Consider the following 18,521-nt stretch of genomic DNA (forward strand, 5'->3'; position numbering starts at 1 on the left):
ATGGCACCCGTACGATGATGTGCCTAGAGACTGCCAAGGTCATTTGGGATCACACTGCTCTTCTCAATTCTGGGGCTGATAACCTCACACGTATTTGCGCCACTTACTTCGAGTGGATACGTCTTGAGCATGGTGATACCCATCTCGCTATTCATTACAGCCGCTTTGTTACTCTATGCCAGCAGCTGGACACCTTCATGCCCCTCACCACTGATCTGACAGTCCTTACTCGGTAGCGGAACCAACTCCTTGCCATTCATTTCCTTGAGTCCTTGGGCCCGAACTTTCTACCCTTCAGGCAGCAGCTTATTGGATCTGGTTCTCTTCTTTCTATCAAGGAGATTTATTCACACGCCCAGCAGGTCCTCCCGGCTGGTTCCTTCCCGTCTCTCCCTGCCAAGAGCTCTGCCCCTGCAGCGTATGATACTGGTGACCGATCTGGACTGGGCAGAGGCTCCTTTGTCCGTGGTCGCGGTCGTCGGGACCGTGGCGGTGGCCGCGATTTTGGTGGTGGTCAAGGTAGTGGTGGTCGTATCTGCCCATTTCGCACTCATTGCCAAAGAGAGGGCCATCACGTTGATACCTGCTTTACCTTACATCTAGAGCTTCGTCTCTCTCGCTCTACACACGTGTTTGTTGATGGTACTACTAATGTTCCTCCTTGCCTATTGTACCTGCCCCTCTGATGATACCTTTCAGCTATCCAGGGCCGATTATGAGGAGTTCCAGCACCTTCGTCTGAGCAGCCAACCACCCACTGCCGGCTTTGTGCATCCAGGTAGTTCACCTGCCACTCTTCTCACTCGCTTCAGTCCCTGGATTATTGATTTTGGGCTTCCAACCACTTGATTGGTAACTCTTCCCCCCCTTAGTTCATTTCGACCCTTCATTTTCTATCTCAGTCAGTTACTCTTGCTAATGGGACTACGGCTCCCATCTCTGGTTTTAGTACTCTTTCTCCCCATTCGGGCTTTACTTTATCTTACGTAATTTGTGTTCCAAAGTGCCCTTTTAATTTGCTCTATGTTAGTCAAATTACCAAAGCCTAACTGCTCTGTCTCATTTTTCCCTTCTTACTATCTTTTTCAAGATCTCTCGACTAGGAGGACGATTGGCTCGGGATGTGAGGTGGACGGCCTCTATCACCTTCAGTGTACACCGTCGCCCACCATTTTGCATAGCTCTGTCGATGGTTATCAGTGGCATTGTCGCCTTGGTCATCCTTCTCTTCAGCGACTCCAGTAGACCTCTATTATCTCTTCTCCACTTCAGCCCTCTCACTGCGAGTCAAGTGAGCTCGGGAAACATCGTGGTACGTCCTTCCCCCCTAGGGTTGTTAGTCGGGTCTCGAGACCTTGTGAGTTGGTTCATTCTGATGTAATGGGGTCCATCGAGGACCAAGTTGCTTGTTGGATATAGATAGTTTATTGTTTTTGTCGATGACTTTTCTCAAATGGCATGGTTATTTCACTTAAGGATTGATATGAGGACTTTAATGCCTTTCGCACCTTTTATGCTGAAATTACAAATTAATACGATTTTGACCTTACATGTTTGTGTACAGACAATGTTAGGGAGTACTTCTCTACCTCGAATGGTTTTCAGGAGCTCTTAACATCCTATGGCATCAACCATCAATCCTCTTGTGGTTACACCTCCCAGCAGAATGGCTTAGTTGAGAGGGAGTTAAGGTATCTCCTAAATGTGGCTCGCACCATGCTCTTTCAGATGCAAGTCCCCAAACCGCTATTCTTATGGCCTGCTTCTTAGCAAACCGTCTTCCCTCTTGAGTCTTAGGAAATCATTCTCCCTTCTCTATATTACATCCCCATGGAGACCCCTTTCCCCTTACCCCATGGGTCTTTGGTTGTGTTTGCTTTAGTTCACAACATTGCCCCGGGTGTGGATAAATTAGAACCCCGAGCAGAGCGCTGTGTCTTCTTGGGCTACTCTCGTACCCAGAATCGTTATAAGCGTTACATCCCTAGACTTTGTCGGATCTTTGTCTCCGCCAATGTTACCTTCATTGAGTCTCTTTCCTCCTTTAATACTACCTATACTAAGCATGGGCCTACTCTTCCTGCCTCACGCATGCCTCTTTCTCTTCCCGTCCCAGTTGCACCATGTCCTCCTTCTTTAAGAGGTGTCAGTGTGTAACGACCCGATTTCCGTCGTGTCGCTACGAGCAAAAGAAAGTAAAAATCATGGAAATATTTTTTTTTTTTTTATACAAGCATCAACGACGATCCCGATAGAATCTTATTACAACTTAAAAATGATACATGACGTAAGACGTCAAAATGCAAGGACTCCAGGAACGAACTCTCTGATCACACAGTCCCTTATCCCATGGTTCCTTCATTTGCAAATGCTCCGCCATCTAATGCCTCAACCCCTGTGGTGGAGGAATCAACGTCAAAGCAGGGTCATCCAAAGACCGAGCAAAGTAAAAGAGACAATAATAACAGTGCATACAATATAATCCACATCCTCAATAATGTCTAGAAACAATATAATAAAGATTACAATGCCCATGGCAATATAAATAAAAGGAATGACAATAATTTCAATGTATGCTATGCATGCAATAATTATGAGACAGCACATTCCCCAGGTACATCCGGCTTTTCCCCCAATTATTTTTCTGTCAGTTCTTTTCTGACTTTTTCATTTTATTTTATTTTTTTCTGCCGGTGTCCTTGCCGCACGGCTAACCACTACCCCTGTCTGAAGGTAGTGACGTTATGGACTTGGATTACGGTCTCGCATTTTGCCGAGCCGGGGATACTATCCCTCGGGGATACTTTCCCTTTTTGGTTGGTTTGCCAACGAAAGGCAGTACACGCTTCTCGCGTTGGCCTTTGGACCTTAGGTCCCAGGATGATTCCACCACACCCTTATGTTCCCCTTCACTCTCCCCCATGTATGCAACATGTATGCAATTACTTACCTTTGCCTTTCTTCCTGCATTCATTTCAATTCATTTGATTCCAGCATTCATTTCAATTCATTTGATTCCAGGCAAGCGAGTATAAATTCACTAAGCAGGTATTTATCAGGCAATTTATAAGCAGAGCTACATTGCATAGACAATTATATTGAATACCATTACAAGACAAGGTCTAGCTGTCACCTGCCTTTTTTTATAGTCGCAGTAGGACGAGATGGCTCCTGTAGGCAAATAAGTGAAATAGGTCAACTTATTTTAGTCTAGGTCCTTTTAATATCACACAGACAACACTTGTCCTTTCTGTGTCCATTTATGTCCTAAAATAAGTTGACCTATTTCACTTATTTGCCTACAGGAGCCATCTCGTCCTACTGCGACTATAAAAAAAGGCAGGTGACAGCTAGACCTTGTCTTGTAATGGTATTCAATATAATTGTCTATGCAATGTAGCTCTGCTTATAAATTGCCTGATAAATACCTGCTTAGTGAATTTATACTCGCTTGCCTGGAATCAAATGAATTGAAATGAATGCTGGAATCAAATGAATTGAAATGAATGCAGGAAGAAAGGCAAAGGTAAGTAATTGCATACATGTTGCATACATGGGGGAGAGTGAAGGGGAACATAAGGGTGTGGTGGAATCATCCTGGGACCTAAGGTCCAAAGGCCAACGCGAGAAGCGTGTACTGCCTTTCGTTGGCAAACCAACCAAAAAGGGAAAGTATCCCCGAGGGATAGTATCCCCGGCTCGGCAAAATGCGAGACCGTAATCCAAGTCCATAACGTCACTACCTTCAGACAGGGGTAGTGGTTAGCCGTGCGGCAAGGACACCGGCAGAAAAAAATAAAATAAAATGAAAAAGTCAGAAAAGAACTGACAGAAAAATAAATGGGGGAAAAGCCGGATGTACCTGGGGAATGTGCTGTCTCATTTTATAAAATTGTTGCATACATGCATACATAGCATACATTGAAATTATTGTCACTCCTTTGATTTATATTGCCATGGGCATTGTAATCTTTATTCTAGACATTATTGAAATGTGGATTATATTGTATGAACTGTTTATATTGTCTCTTTTACTCTGCTCGGTCTTTGGATGACCCTGCTTTGACGTTGATTCCTCCACCACAGGGGTTGAGGCATTAGATGGCGGAGCATTTGCAAATGAAGGAACCATGGGATAAGGGACTGTGTGATCAGAGAGTTCGTTCCTGGAGTCCTTGCATTTTGACGTCTTACGTCATGTATCATTTTTAAGTTGTAATAAGATTCTATCGGGATCGTCGTTGATGCTTGTATAAAAAAAAAAAAAAAAAAAAAAAAAAATATTTCCATGATTTTTACTTTCTTTTGCTCGTAGCGACACGACGGAAATCGGGTCGTTAATCGGGCATGAGGACATCTGGCATAATGGGGCGTACACGATTCGAACCCAAGTCTAAGCTAAGATTGAACGGCTTCCTACCACTAAGCCACCGCCCCAGATGTCAACAAAAACGGAATAGATATATATATATGTTAAAAATTTCCAATAGTCACTATTCACAATTACTATTCACAATAGTCACTATGCGAGATTACTATGCAGAAATACTATGCAAGTTCACTATTGAGATACACTATTTAAAAGTATTATTCACAGTAGGACCCACCGAGTACTATTTACAAACGAGTCCCACCATCAGTAGGTCCCACATCAGCGGGCCCCACACCCGCAGGTCCCACATCAGCGGGCCCCACATCAGCGGGCCCCACATCAGCGGGCCCCACACAAGTAGGTCTCACACAAGTAGGTCCCACACAAGCGGGCCCCACGACCAGCGGGTCCTACCACCAGCGGGACCCATCCCTAGTGGAAACGAAAATATCATCGCACCGACGAAAATAATAATAAAAAAATGCAAAAATACTATTGACCGACAAAATTAATAATAAAAAAATATTATTAACTATGCAAAATACTGTTAACCGACGAAAATAATAATTTAAAATAGTAAATAGTTTTTACTATGCAAAAGTACTATGCAAAAATACTATTGACCGACAGAAATAATAATTTAAAATAGTAAATAGTCTTTACTATGCAAAAAGTACTATGCAAAAAAATGTCTATAAATAGAGGAGGAGGAGGAGAAGAAAAGGAGAAGAGAAGAGAAGAGAAGAGAAGAGAAGAGAGAGAGAGAGAGAGAGGAAGAGAAGAGAAGAAAGAGAAAGAGGAAGAGAGAGAGAAGAAGGAAAAAGAAAATCCACTACCAAGTAAGTCTTTTATAATAGTCTCTCTTTCATGGTTGGTTCTACCACCTAAAATTATTTGAAAGCAATGATCTCTTTCAATGGTTGGTTCTACCACCTAAATTATTTAATGATCTCTTTCATGGTTGGTTCTACCACCTACCTATATTTTATTTGAAGTAATGGTTGGTTTTACCACCTATATGGATAAAGTAATGGTTGGTTCTACCACCTATATACTGAACGGTGAAATGCTCGCATAGTAACCGTAAAGTAAACTGTAAGGAAAGAAAGGCGAAGAAAGGCGAACTGCTGAGCATAGTAGCCAAAGAATGGTGGCCCACATGAATAATAACATGCGGGGCCCACATGAATAGTAACATGCGAGGCCCACATGAATAGTAACATGCGGGGCCCACATGAATAGTAACATGCGAGGCCCACATGAATAGTAACATGCGGGGCCCACATGAATAGTAGCATGTGGGGTCCACATGAATGGTAACCTATGGGGTCCACATGCATAGTAACATGTGGGGTCCATATGAATAGTGTCTGCTAGGCCCCATGATCTTGAAATATGAATTTGATAACAAATAATATGGGGTCCACAGGGAACATTATTTTGGACATTGATGGACATTACCTGGATAGAAAGGACACTACCTTAAAATATGAATTTGATGATAACTGTTAATTTTTGGGCCCACTTGGTAGGGAGGCATACACGTGCAAGGTGGAACCACCCTCAAATTGGGGTATATATATCTTTGGTGGAAGTTTGATATAAAAAAATGAGACAGCAGTATAGCGCCTCAAAATGAGTGTCTATGCCAAAACAGAACGTGAATATGATTTTATCTTCAGGATGATGCCCCTCACACCCTCACTTAGAGGCCGTCCCAATATATATACATCCGAAGTCTTTACAAGGCAGGTGATACCTAACTTTGCTCGTACGACTTTCAATGTATCCAACAAGAATGGTGAAGTATTTGATTTACATTGTTTCTAAGTTATTCTATATTATATGTTGAAATGGATTCAGTTTAAATTGTATTTATTTGAAATGATTCTGAAAATCTCGAGGAAAGGTAGGAAAGGTTGCTGGGCTGTATATGGAAAATTTCTCCTCACTATGTAGACGTGTTTTAAAACTGGGGAGGGCGTGGACCCAAAAGGGCAGTGACCCAAAAGGGCATGACCCAGAACCGGATAATAGCGGACAGTATCTACATGGGTAGGATCGGGATTTCACATCATGGTATCAGGGCTGGACCTTCTATCATATTGGAAAAGTATTTGTTCAGTTTATTTGAATTGAATTCTGGTTTAGAAAATCTCTATGAATTATTATGTTGGAAAAGTATTTGAATGTTATTTGAATAAATATGGATCTTGATCTGCTGTTTAGATTGAACTATCATACCTGCTAGGTTACTATCACTCTGCTTGACGTTGATTCCTCCACCACAGGAGTTGAGGCATTAGATGGTGGAGCATTTGCAAATGAAGGAACCATGGGATAAGGGACTGTGTTATCAGAGAGTTTGTTCCTGAGTTTTTACATTTTGACGCCTTGCGTCATTTACCATGTCTATCAATACTTTGTTATGATAAGACATCTTTCAGTTGTAATAAGATTCTATCGTGGTTGATGCTTGTATAAAAAAAAAAATAGTTACATGATTTTTGCTTTCTTTTGCTCGTAGCGACTCGTCGGAAATCGGGTCGTTACAGTTGTAATAAGGTTCCCTGTGTTCACTATTCATGTGGGCCCCACATGCTACTATTCATGTGGGCCCCATTATGTCACTATTTATGTGGGCCCCGCATGTCACTATTCATGTGGGCCCTGCATGTCACTATTTATGTGGGCCCCATCATGTCACTATTCATTTCACCATAAGTTGATAAAGTTTACTTTACGGTTACTATGCTAGTATTTCACCGTTAAGTATATAGGTGGTAGAACCAACCATTACTTTATCCATATAGGTGGTAAAACCAACCATTACTTCAAATAAAATATAGGTAGGTGGTAGAACCAACCATGAAAGAGATCATTAAATAATTTAGGTGGTAGAACCAACCATTGAAAGAGATCATTAAATAATTTAGGTGGTAGAACCAACCATGAAAGAGAGACTATTATAAAAGACTTACTTGGTAGTGGATTTTCTTTTTCCTTCTTCTCTCTCTCTCTTCCTCTTTCTCTTTCTTCTCTTCTCTTCCTCTCTCTCTCTCTCTTCTCTTCTCTTCTCTTCTCTTCTCCTTTTCTTCTCCTCCTCCTCCTCTATTTATAGACATTTTTTTGCATAGTACTTTTTGCATAGTAAAGACTATTTACTATTTTAAATTATTATTTCTGTCGGTCAATAGTATTTTTGCATAGTACTTTTGCATAGTAAAAACTATTTACTATTTTAAATTATTATTTTCGTCGGTTAACAGTATTTTGCATAGTTAATAATATTTTTTTATTATTAATTTTGTCGGTCAATAGTATTTTTGCATTTTTTTATTATTATTTTCGTCGGTGCGATGATATTTTCGTTTCCACTAGGGATGGGTCCCGCTGGTGGTAGGACCCGCTGGTCGTGGGGCCCGCTCGTGTGGGACCCGCTGATGTGGGACCCACTGGTGTTGGATCCGCTTATGTGGGGCCTGCTTGTATGGGGCCCGCTGATGTGGGACCCGCTTATGAATAGTACTCGGTGGGTCCTACTGTGAATAATACTTTTAAATAGTGTATCTCAATAGTGAACTTGCATAGTATTTCTGCATAGTAATCTCGCATAGTGACTATTGTGAATAGTAATTGTGAATAGTGACTATTGGAAATTTTTAACATATATATATATCTATTCCGTTTTTGTTGACATCTGGGGCGGTGGCTTAGTGGTAGGAAGCCGTTCAATCTTAGCTTAGACTTGGGTTCGAATCGTGTACGCCCCATTATGCCAGATGTCCTCATGCCCGATTAACTTGGGGAAAATGAGTAATGGCCGATGATTACCCACCTATGAGGCCATTTTTATATTTATATATATATATATTTTACCGGTTCTTACACAGTGGTTCCCCCTCTATCAAATTTCGCCCCCTTACAGTCTTCGGCAGTACCTCCTCCTCCTGCTACTACTACGAAGGTCTATCAGAGGTGCTGGCATGCAGATCATCCTCCACCTTTGCGATGCCGGTTCCCCGAGACCACGTCTTCTTCGGGGTCGAAGGGGAGTGTTCGTGAATGTGTGTGTGTTTTCCGTGAACTAGGGACCAAATCCGAATTCCACAGAAAAGAGTCTCAGAGTCGCCACCTAGTTAGGGCCTAGGACCCGTGTTTGCTTTTCTGATGAAACAGGGATAACGATCCGAATTTCATAGGAAGAGCAGTAACCAAAGCTGTCATCTTGGTCAGGGCCTAGAACTCGTAATTTTACTCTGTTTTTAGGCATGGTCTTTACAGAAATATGAATAAGGGATATGGTTACATTCAGGGAAGGTGTTAGGCACCCCTTATGCCCGGGAAAACCCAGTCACTTGACATGGCAGTTTTTTTAAAGAATTTTATCCAAAACCTTAACTTTTTATCCTTAATTAATATTAAGCTTAATTCCCTTTTTTATTTCGAAAGAATGGAGTGGCGAAAATAAAGAAAAAAAAAAGGGTGTTTAATTCCCTCCGTTTGTCCAACACCATTGAGGCACAAGGGCTCTCATCTCTGTCTCTTTTGTCTCCGTAGTAGGAACGGAGAGAGAGTGGTGGGATAAGGAGAGGGAACATAACCCTATTTACAAAGAAAGGAACGGGATTTATGTTATTGGATTCAGGGCAAGTGGAACCCCGGACCTTATAACTACTCTATACTGGGTTTTATAATAGAAAAGCGGAAAGCTGGAAATTAATGTAAATATACCGATGAAGCGTCAACATCCTCAGAAAAGTCGGCGGCGTAGCGGCGCTAGTTTGATGATGTAGCTCCAAGTTCTTCGAAAATTCAGCAGAACAATGGCGCTAATCGGACAGTGGGGCTCCGAGTTCTTCGAAATCCGGTAGAACAACAGCGCTAGTCGGATAGTAGGGCTCCGAGTTCTCTGACATTCGCCAGAACAACGGCGCTAGGAAAGTAGTGTCGCTCCGAGTCCTCAGAAATTCGGCAGAATGCCGACGCCCAGTGTAAGCTCCATAAGTGTTTCTCTACTTTCTCACTCTCTGAAAAACAGAAAAGACTGAAGTTTTTTTACTGAAAATTAACTTCTTGAATGGTTAAAATCTGATTTTTACACTTATCCCTCCTATATATAGGTTCGGACCCAAATCGCAATTTGCGATTTGAAAATCGCAAATTTTGATTTGTTGGCCCATATTAGGTCGATTGGTTTTGGGGATTTTCGGGAGCTTCGTCGGGCCGAAACTCCTTCGTTTGGACTCCAAATCTTGCACGGTCAGACCCGATGGACTTTTGGGTTTTAACTTTGGGACAATTTCGTTTCTGAGAAGTATTTCCTGTTTCGCGAACCAGAGAGAGATCAGGAGAAAGAAAACAGGGGCCTTGGGCTCGTCATGGGAGTCATCCTCACGACAACCTATCATTAGTACCACCTTACAAAATTGGGTGTCTACAGATGCCCCTCTTTGGTAGAGGGTGAAAGGCACACGAATGCCAAAGTAAGGAGACAGCAAAATTTTGTCAGTGGGGACTAATGATAGGGTTGCAAGGCTCGCATTGGACCCCTTAGGCTCTCAGCCTTTACCGAGGAGTCCTGCTGTCAGGTCCTCGAGTGGATACCTCTCCCTGACGGTTTTGAATTTTAAAAGTGTGACTGCTTAAACGAGCCTTGGGCGGATGTCGTTCTTAATAGCCAAGAAGGTCATCTAAAGTCAGGTATGGTGCCTGACTTGGGGAGGGACCTCGAGGGTCGTCGTTTCGGCATCCAGTGCTAATGTTGATGAAGGGGATACCTGTGCGGCATCCAGTGTTTGCTACGACAGATTATGTATGAGATTTGATAAAATTGCACAAGAGGTATCGTGTTCTAATGGGTTTTTGATTTGGGAAGATGCCTTTCTGACATATAAGGTTGATGTCTTAAGGGTTGGCCAAAAGACTAGTGTCAGTACGGATACAAACACCTACAAGGATAGGGTATTGTTCTAGCATCCAGTGCATGGAGCCTTGAGGGTTGGCCAAAAAACTGGTTGCCGTACGAGTACGAGCAACCTACAAGGTAGGATGCCGTTCTAGCATCCAGTGCTGGTTTTGAAGGCTACCGTGTGGTAACGGACTTGCCTAGAAGGGCTACCGTGTGGCAACGAACTTACCTTGGTGGGCTACCGTGTGGTAACGAACTAACCCTGGTCTTTGAGAGCTACCGTGTGGTAACGGACTTACCCTGGTAACGGACTTACTCTGGCTTTTGAGGGCTACCGTGTGATAACAGACTTACCCAGGAGGGTTACTGTGTGGTAATGGACTTACCCTGGTGGGCTACAGTGTGGTAACAGACTTACCCTGGTGGGCTACCGTGTGTTTGAGGGGGATCCGTGGTGACGGGATCCGATTGACTGACGAAAGGATCTGTGGTGACTGGATCCTATTGATTGATAGAAGACAGTTAACACCACTGGGGGATGGTTGAAAATTACAGATTGTATTGACTTTGCTAAGGGATAAACTAGAGTTCATCGATCCACTGAACGCACAATGCAAAGGCGAAAGCTCTTTCGGAAGATTCGGAATGACTTTATTGGGGGTTTTAAACCCCACAAAAGAGTCTAGATTAGTTATTATTGTTAATCTAACATAAGTATTACCACTTTCAAGAAGGAATTAGAAAACCACGTTGCTTGATCTACTCCTCGAACAGTTGCGATCGTTCTGAACACCACGAACCCCGCAAGTTGAACCGATGGATTCTTTTCTTTGCACCATTGATTGTGGATGTGAATAACTCTTATTCACTTCTATATGCTCTGATCTAATCAGTACCTTTGTTGTAGAGATTAGAAACTAGATTGGAAGCCTTTCTATTGATCTTTGGTGTCCCTTTTTGCAATTGAGAAAGAGATAGAGAGGGAGCGAAAACGAATTTTCAAAGGGGAGAAGGGAGGACGAATTTTGGACTTCTCAATCTTGGGAATTCGTCCAGCCTTTTCCACTTTTATAATAAAAGAGTTTGGATGGTGTAGTCCAGCTTTCTCTCATCCAATTCCTATCCAATTTGGAAACCAAGTTGCATTGAAACTCCTTGACCGAATGGGACTCTCCCAACTGACCATGGCTGAGTGGGACGCCCAAGTAACCTTATGGGGACGTTTTTTGAAGTCACTTTCCAGCCCATTGAGGCCTTATCCAATAGAGGTGTTCGAGTTGGAAACGAATTGCTAGAAATCTAGAAGCTTCATTTGAACAATTCCTATTCCAAAAGGAGTTCTAGTGCAACTCGAAGTCCAACCATTGGGAAACGTTTTCCCAAGTCTCCCATCGGTGTTGGGCATGTGGTGGGCCCCACCACAAGTTTTCCAATGTTAGGACAATTCCAATTCCCAATTCCATTCTAACTTGGCTCTCTTTGCTAAACCAATTTGGGAATAACTATCCTCATTTGGATATCAAATTATATTAATATTATTAATCATATTAATAACATTAATATTTATTAATTAAATGAATAACTAATTTATCCAACTAATAAATCAATAACTCCCATCCAATGGGAGTAATTCGGCTCCAATCTTTGTTCTTAAAAATTCTCTCATTATCTCTTGTTAGTTATCTAACAAAGACAAGTATATATACAAATATATATATATATATATATAATTATTTAATAAATATCAACATTCATCTAACGGATCATATCCATCCGTGCAATTACATAAAATGCGGAACCCTGAACCGTTTGGATGCTATCGGGTCATTCGAGTTGTGAGTGGGATCGTCGCAGGGATCCGAGGGTCGATCCTGCGAAATCCTATAGTGGGTTCCACTGCGATCTCGCTCTGTAGTTAAACTACTCACATTAGATCAGTGGCCTCCATCGAGACGTAACCCTGAAGATGACTGTCAGATCATCTTACCCCTAATCACATCTTGTATGTGCAAGTCTTTTCTTCTTAACTACATCTACTGAGTTGAGCCATTCGGGGGGTGGACACCTCTTACCCCCTTGGCCTACTCTGGCTATATCATTTTGGTCAAGCGGTGTTCAGCCTCCAAATGCATTTGTAAAATCCTTTGAAAAAAATTTCAATGTTTCAGAAAACATTCTGATAAACCTTTTATCAAATCCACCTGGACAGGTTATTTAATAGGCCTACCGCTCTAAAAAAATTGTAGATGTCATTCCCTAAATTTTAGGGCAAAGAATCCCTTGTTGAGAATCACTATTGGTCTTAAGGGTTTGCTCCAAGATATAGCACTATCCGATTGTGACTCTATATTAGAATCATTATAGAGTGAGGGTTTGCTCCAGGATAGACTAAGACCCTAGAACGGACCCACAGACCAATAAGATCCCTCGGGTCTAAGGACATGTGAGGGGTCCTGTATGGAAGAACAACTTTACACTCTCTTGTCCACAAGTTGTTCTTTTATTTGATCTGGTTCGATTGGGCGATCAAATCGTAGCACCCACTCTTCTTACTTAGGGTCCACTACCCAGATGACAGAGATAAGTCACCTAACAACACGTGCATACAGTGTTCAAAAAAGCGCTGGGCGGAGCTGGGCGGCTGACTGACCTCCCAACGCCCAGGCGTTTTGAGGCGTTTTTCATTTTTTTAGATATTAATATATTTTCATAGAGGAAAAAGATTGTACGCTCGACCGTACCTAAAGTTAGGTACGGTAGAGTGCCAAATCACATGGGTCCCACATTTTTGGTGAGCATCTAAACCATTCATTTGCAAGGCCCCATCATAGATAGGGTGCATACCAAAAATCAGCTCCATAGGAACATCCTAACCCATCCATTTGTGGAGGCCAAAATGGACAGACAGTGTTTGTCCACAAATCTGCCCATTTTGCCCTCCAGTTTTGGAGGGGTTAGGATGATTCAATGGTGCTGATTTTTGGTATGCACCCTATCTATGATGGGGCCTTGCACATGAATGGTTTAGATGCTCACCAAAAATGGAGGACCCATGTGATTTGGCACTCTACCGTACCTAACTTTAGGTATGGTCGAGCGTACAATCCTTTTCCTCATTTTCATAATATCTTACATTTTTTATATAAAATATAAATACTTGAATACATAACAATCCAAACCATTTTATGCATAAGCACTAAACATTAAATTATAACAAAAAGTCAAAAACATAATAAGAAATTAAGCATAAAGTACTTAATAATTTAAGTATTTAACAATACAACACAAATCCATGACCAAAAAAAGATTAAAATCCAAGCACTTCTTCAGTCTTCACCGATCATTGTCCTCTCCCTCCAAGACTAAGACTCTAACTTCATCTGAGTCTTCAAACCCGCCCCGCCCCGCCCAGGCCCACGCTCAGGGCCCAGGCGCCGCCTCATCTCCTGGGCGGCTGCCTAATAACGCCCAGGCGATGAGACCGTTTTTTTAAACGCACAGGGCCTGGCCGATGCGCTTTTTCTGCGCCCAGTGCCTAAGCGGCGCCTAGGCGGCCGCCTTTTAGAACAGAGCGTGCATATAGGTAAGACTGGTGCTAGTTATATACAGAAAGAGATGTCCAGACTCTTTCCCAACTAGGAACTACTAAGGATTGCATAGAACCGAGATGTCATATCTCCTTACTCCCTTGGATCTGTGAATCCTTCGAGCATGGCATTTCTACTATGTTACCTAAGGACGAACATGTGTCATAAAATAAGCACACCACACACATTCATTAATATAAATACCCATTCATGTCATGAAATAAGCATTTATTGATTACAAAATGTTATTCTCCTGGATTTCTAGGGCATATACTAACAATGCTTCACTCATGAATACTAACGTGTCATCTGCAAATTGAAGGTGTGATACTGTCACGGAGTTACGGGTAGGTTTAAGGAGAGAGGAGGTCACCTTGTCTGAGACCTCTGGTGCTACCAAAAAAATCCTTGAGGAGAGCCATTTATTAATATTGAAAACGATGCTGAGGATATGCAGGACGTAATCCACCTTCTCCATTTAGCCCCAAACCTCATTTGGTTCATGATATAATCCAACATGTTCCAATCAACATGATCATAAGCCTTTTCCAGATCAATTCTAGCAATAATGCCGCAATCACCAGTCCTCTTTGCCAAGTCGAGTACTTCTTTGCCAATAAGTACACCATCAAGTATTTGACGGTCATTTACAAAGGCCCCTTGAAACTTGGATATATTTCCCCCATGACAGCACTTGATCGAATAGCCAAAACTTTGGCAAATAATATGTACAGACCACGCAAAAGGTTTCTTGGCCGAAAGTCCTTCGGTTCAACGGCGCCTTCCTTCTTTGGGATCAAGGTAAGAATTTAGTATTTGCCTCCTTGTTAATGATACCCCTTTCAAAAAATTCCTTCATAACAGCCAATACATCACTCTTGATGAACTCCCAATATCAGAGATAGAACGCCATGGGGAACCCATCAGGTCCTGGAGCCACGACGGATCTCTTCACGGATCTTCACGAAGGTCAACTCGTCCTCACCCTCCAATGGTGGCTTCCGACTCAGTGCCTTGGTATTAACGGATGACCACTTCAAGGGGACCGGCCACCCCTCTTCAGGATCCGCAAGACTTACATACAGAAAACTGTTCTTTCATCCATGGATTGAGGACGGTATTCCGATAATCATCTTCACTTCGAGTCGTTGGCTGATGTAAATCCAACCCCCTGACCGGTGCGACTTCAAATGCGCACACCTACGAAACAAGGTCACTGACAGATCCCTTCTCAGCCTATACCGCACCAAGTATATAAAGCCGACCAGCGTTCTCCAGGAGTTCGGTACCACTTGAGGTGGGACTAGACCGTAAAATCGCAACACCTCGGCGATGAAAGAATTGATAGAGAACCTAAAGCCGGCCTTCAAGGCCTCCTCGTACATGCAGACATCTGTACTATCATTATTCGTACTGTCTCCCTCAATGGCCACTCTCAAAATAAATCGATCAGGGATGTAGTACCTAACTCATACGTCACTAAGCCTAGACTCGTCAAGGACGTTCTCCTCGAAAACGGCCGCAATATTGTACTTGGGATCGGCATCCATCTGGGCCGAGGCCACAACGTCAGCTGCCCTGCTTCCCGCGAAGGAACTTGACGCCCTGTGGTCGTCATCGTCATCCTCTTCAACACCAGCCTCACCGCTCGGCTCCGCCGCGTCTGGACGATCTACCCGAACAGAACTAGAGTTCAATTCCAAGATCCCACCACCCATGATGATCTCTACATATTGATAGTCTCCCTCCCCTTCGAGGTCGACGATCACATCTCCACTTTGATCGGCCATAGTCTGGCCTCCTCCCCTATTTGGATCAAATCTCGCCTTTCGGATGAACTAGTTCCAGAACCGCTCGAGGAGGAAGTTTCTCCGGAGGACAAACTGGAACTAGAATCCGAACTAGAGCTACTGGACATTATGAAGAAAGAAAAACTCAATGCAAAGAGAAGAACTAAGGAATGTTACCGGTCTAGTAGATGCGACCCCGAGCTCAAGCAGTGCCTAACAAAGATGAACAGAACAAGAAGAGACGAGCTGATCAGCGAAGCAAAAGTAAGAAATACAAAAGGTGAATGGAGAAATGAGGCCACTTCTCTTATAGCCGAACCTGTCAGACGACAGCTCACATCCACGATCCAAATCACGCCACGCAGCAAGCATTAAAGAGGAGGTATGAAACACGAAGTGACGCGACGCTTCAAAAAAAGAGACAAAAACTACTACGTATAGTAGTTCGTCGACAAAATTCAGATCGTCTGAAGTCGTTCAGGATATGGCGCAATCCACTAAAAGACAATCCAGATCGTCTGAAGCCATTAAGGATATGGCGCAATCCACTAAACGACAAAATTCAGATCGTTTGAAGCCGTTCAGGATATGGCGCAATCCACTAAACGATAAAATTCAGATAGTCTGAAGCCGTTCACGATTTGCGCAATCTACTAAACGATAAAATTCAGATCGTCTGAAGCCGTTCAGGATATGGCGCAATCTACTAAACGACAAAATTCAGATCGTCTGAAACCGTTCAGAATATGGCACAATCCACTAAACGACAAAATTTAGATCGTCTGAAGTCGTATGGCGCAATCCACTAAACGACAAAATTCAGATTGTCTAAAGCCGTTCAGGATATGGCGCAATCCACAAAACGACAAAATTTCAGACCGTCTCATGTCGAACTGAATAATTAGTCTTGAATTTCAGTTTATCCAAACTCTCAGATCGTCACTTGCCGAACTGAATATCAGTCTTGAAGTTCAGTTCGTCCAGATTCCTCAGATTGTCTCAAGCCGAACTGAATATTAGTCTTGAAGTTCAGTTCGTCCAAATTCAGACTATCTCATGCCGAACTCCATATTCCTCAGATCGTCTCAAGCTGAACTGAATATTATTCTTGAAGTTCAGTTCGTCCAAATTCAGACAGCCTCATGCCGAACTGAATAATTAGTCTTGAATTTCAGTTCATCCAAACTCTCAGATCGTCTCTTGTCGAACTGAATATCCGTCTTGAAGTTCAGTTCGTCCAGATCCCTCGGATCATCTCTTGCCGAACTGAATATCAGTCTTGAAGTTCAGTCCGTCCAGATTCCTCAAATCGTCTCAAGCCAAACTGAATATTAGTCTTGATGTTCAGTTCGTGCAAAGCCCAGATCGTCTCAAGCCGAACTGAATATTAGTCTTGATGTTCAGTTCGTCCAAAGCCTAAACATCCAGATTCTGAAGACGTGGAAAGATGATCCCACTCAAGCCGTCAGACTAGATTTGGGGGGGGGGGGGGGGGGGGGGCAACTGATGGAGTGTAAAAAGAAAACCCCCAATCACTGGTCAACACGTGGCACAAAGGCAAAAGTGGGATTAGGCATCAAAGCCAGGGGTAAGCAAGTAATCACACCCCAGTAGAAAACCCTAAAGCAGATCCTGCCCAATTACAAATTGACACCTGTCAAAGGGCAAAAGGGTAATCTAATACCTAAGCCCCCACTATAAATAGACCTCATAAATTCTAAGGTATGGGGCTGAATCCCAAAAAACTTACCATTCACAGCTCTACTTTCCTTATCCGGTAAGTATCGGAGGACCTATCCAGAGTTACCACTCCAGGTTGGTCATCTGACCGGGTGCTACTTTGTGCAGGACACAGCCACGTGCAGGCCTAGTCGTGGTACGTATCAGATCAGCTATTTCCCGCTCATAATCCAACCAAGTCAGCTTTCTCTTGACTGCCACATCGTGTTACAAATTTTGACCGTAACATTTGGGCTACCTTTTGAGGCCAAAAAGAGATTAAATATCCCAAAATCCAGATAAAAGTTTGTCATTGATCTTGAAAAGATCATCGGAACAAGCTATGACGGCTTAAAACAGACACTTGCATAAAAAGTTATGCCTTCGGAAAGTTTCTGAGTTAATTAAAAGACACATGTTTTCTGTTGCCATTACAGTTCGTCTTTTTTCCATAAGTTAACCCGTAATGAAACTTACAGCACTCCACAAGTCAACTAAAAGCCTAAACATGAAAAACAGTCCATTACTGATCTAAATATACAGTATAGTCTATGCAGCACACGAGGAGCGAAATGAGAAAAAGAAATGCTATTCAAATGTAAATACCTCGTCGCAATTTATTGAGTCGAAAACTGATACAACTCTAATGATAGCTTGCCCAGGGCTATTGACACGGACAAGCCCAGCATCAGAGACTGATGCCACAGCCACATTAAAGGAAAACCAGCTATAATCTTTGGAGCTTTTTGCACAACCTGTAGCAATCAGTGAAAACCCAAGGCCATCGAAAAATGTCAAGAGGAAATCAATTATTTAAAAACATAGAAGTTAAAAAACTACCATTCAGAAAAAAAAAAACTACGGACCTCCTACTGCAGTTAGCTTGACTTCCTGATAAACTCCGCGGGCCCAAGGAAGGTGAATGGTTCGAGAGTACTCATTTGTTTCACGCATGCGGATTTTGACTTGATCGCAGACCATAACATCTTGAACAATCTTGAGAACCTAAAAAAGAATATCGGACTGAGTGAGGAGCTGATACTTAAGTTATAATGCTTTCTGAAGAACTACTCCCCCACAAAGCAACAATATCCAAAACATTAACATGCCTATATTCTTTTTCAAATTCCAAACCACCAAAA

General features: G+C 42.6%; 1 protein-coding gene and 1 long non-coding RNA gene across 3 annotated transcripts in view; one reads left to right on the forward strand and one right to left on the reverse strand.

Moving 5' to 3' along the window:
• EMB3012 (embryo defective 3012) overlaps positions 1 to 18,521 on the reverse strand; it is a 157,850-nt gene that overhangs the window by 101,344 nt on the left and 37,985 nt on the right. For both annotated transcript variants that reach the window (XM_077372843.1, XM_077372842.1), the window contains exons 7-8: positions 18,246 to 18,384; positions 17,986 to 18,134 (exon numbers count right to left, since the gene is read on the reverse strand). In XM_077372843.1, the coding sequence (XP_077228958.1) occupies positions 17,986 to 18,134; positions 18,246 to 18,384 (288 nt within the window). The remainder of the gene's footprint in view (positions 1 to 17,985; positions 18,135 to 18,245; positions 18,385 to 18,521) is intronic.
• LOC143862008 (uncharacterized) lies at positions 4,698 to 6,873 on the forward strand. Its single transcript, XR_013240123.1, has 2 exons — positions 4,698 to 5,211; positions 5,905 to 6,873. It is a non-coding gene; the product is annotated as an uncharacterized LOC143862008 (long non-coding RNA).

This window comes from Tasmannia lanceolata, unplaced genomic scaffold, assembly GCF_043159265.1.
Source record: "Tasmannia lanceolata isolate RefF3 unplaced genomic scaffold, GAP_Taslan_0.1 ptg000037l, whole genome shotgun sequence".
In the NCBI taxonomy this organism is placed as follows: Eukaryota; Viridiplantae; Streptophyta; class Magnoliopsida; order Canellales; family Winteraceae; genus Tasmannia; species Tasmannia lanceolata.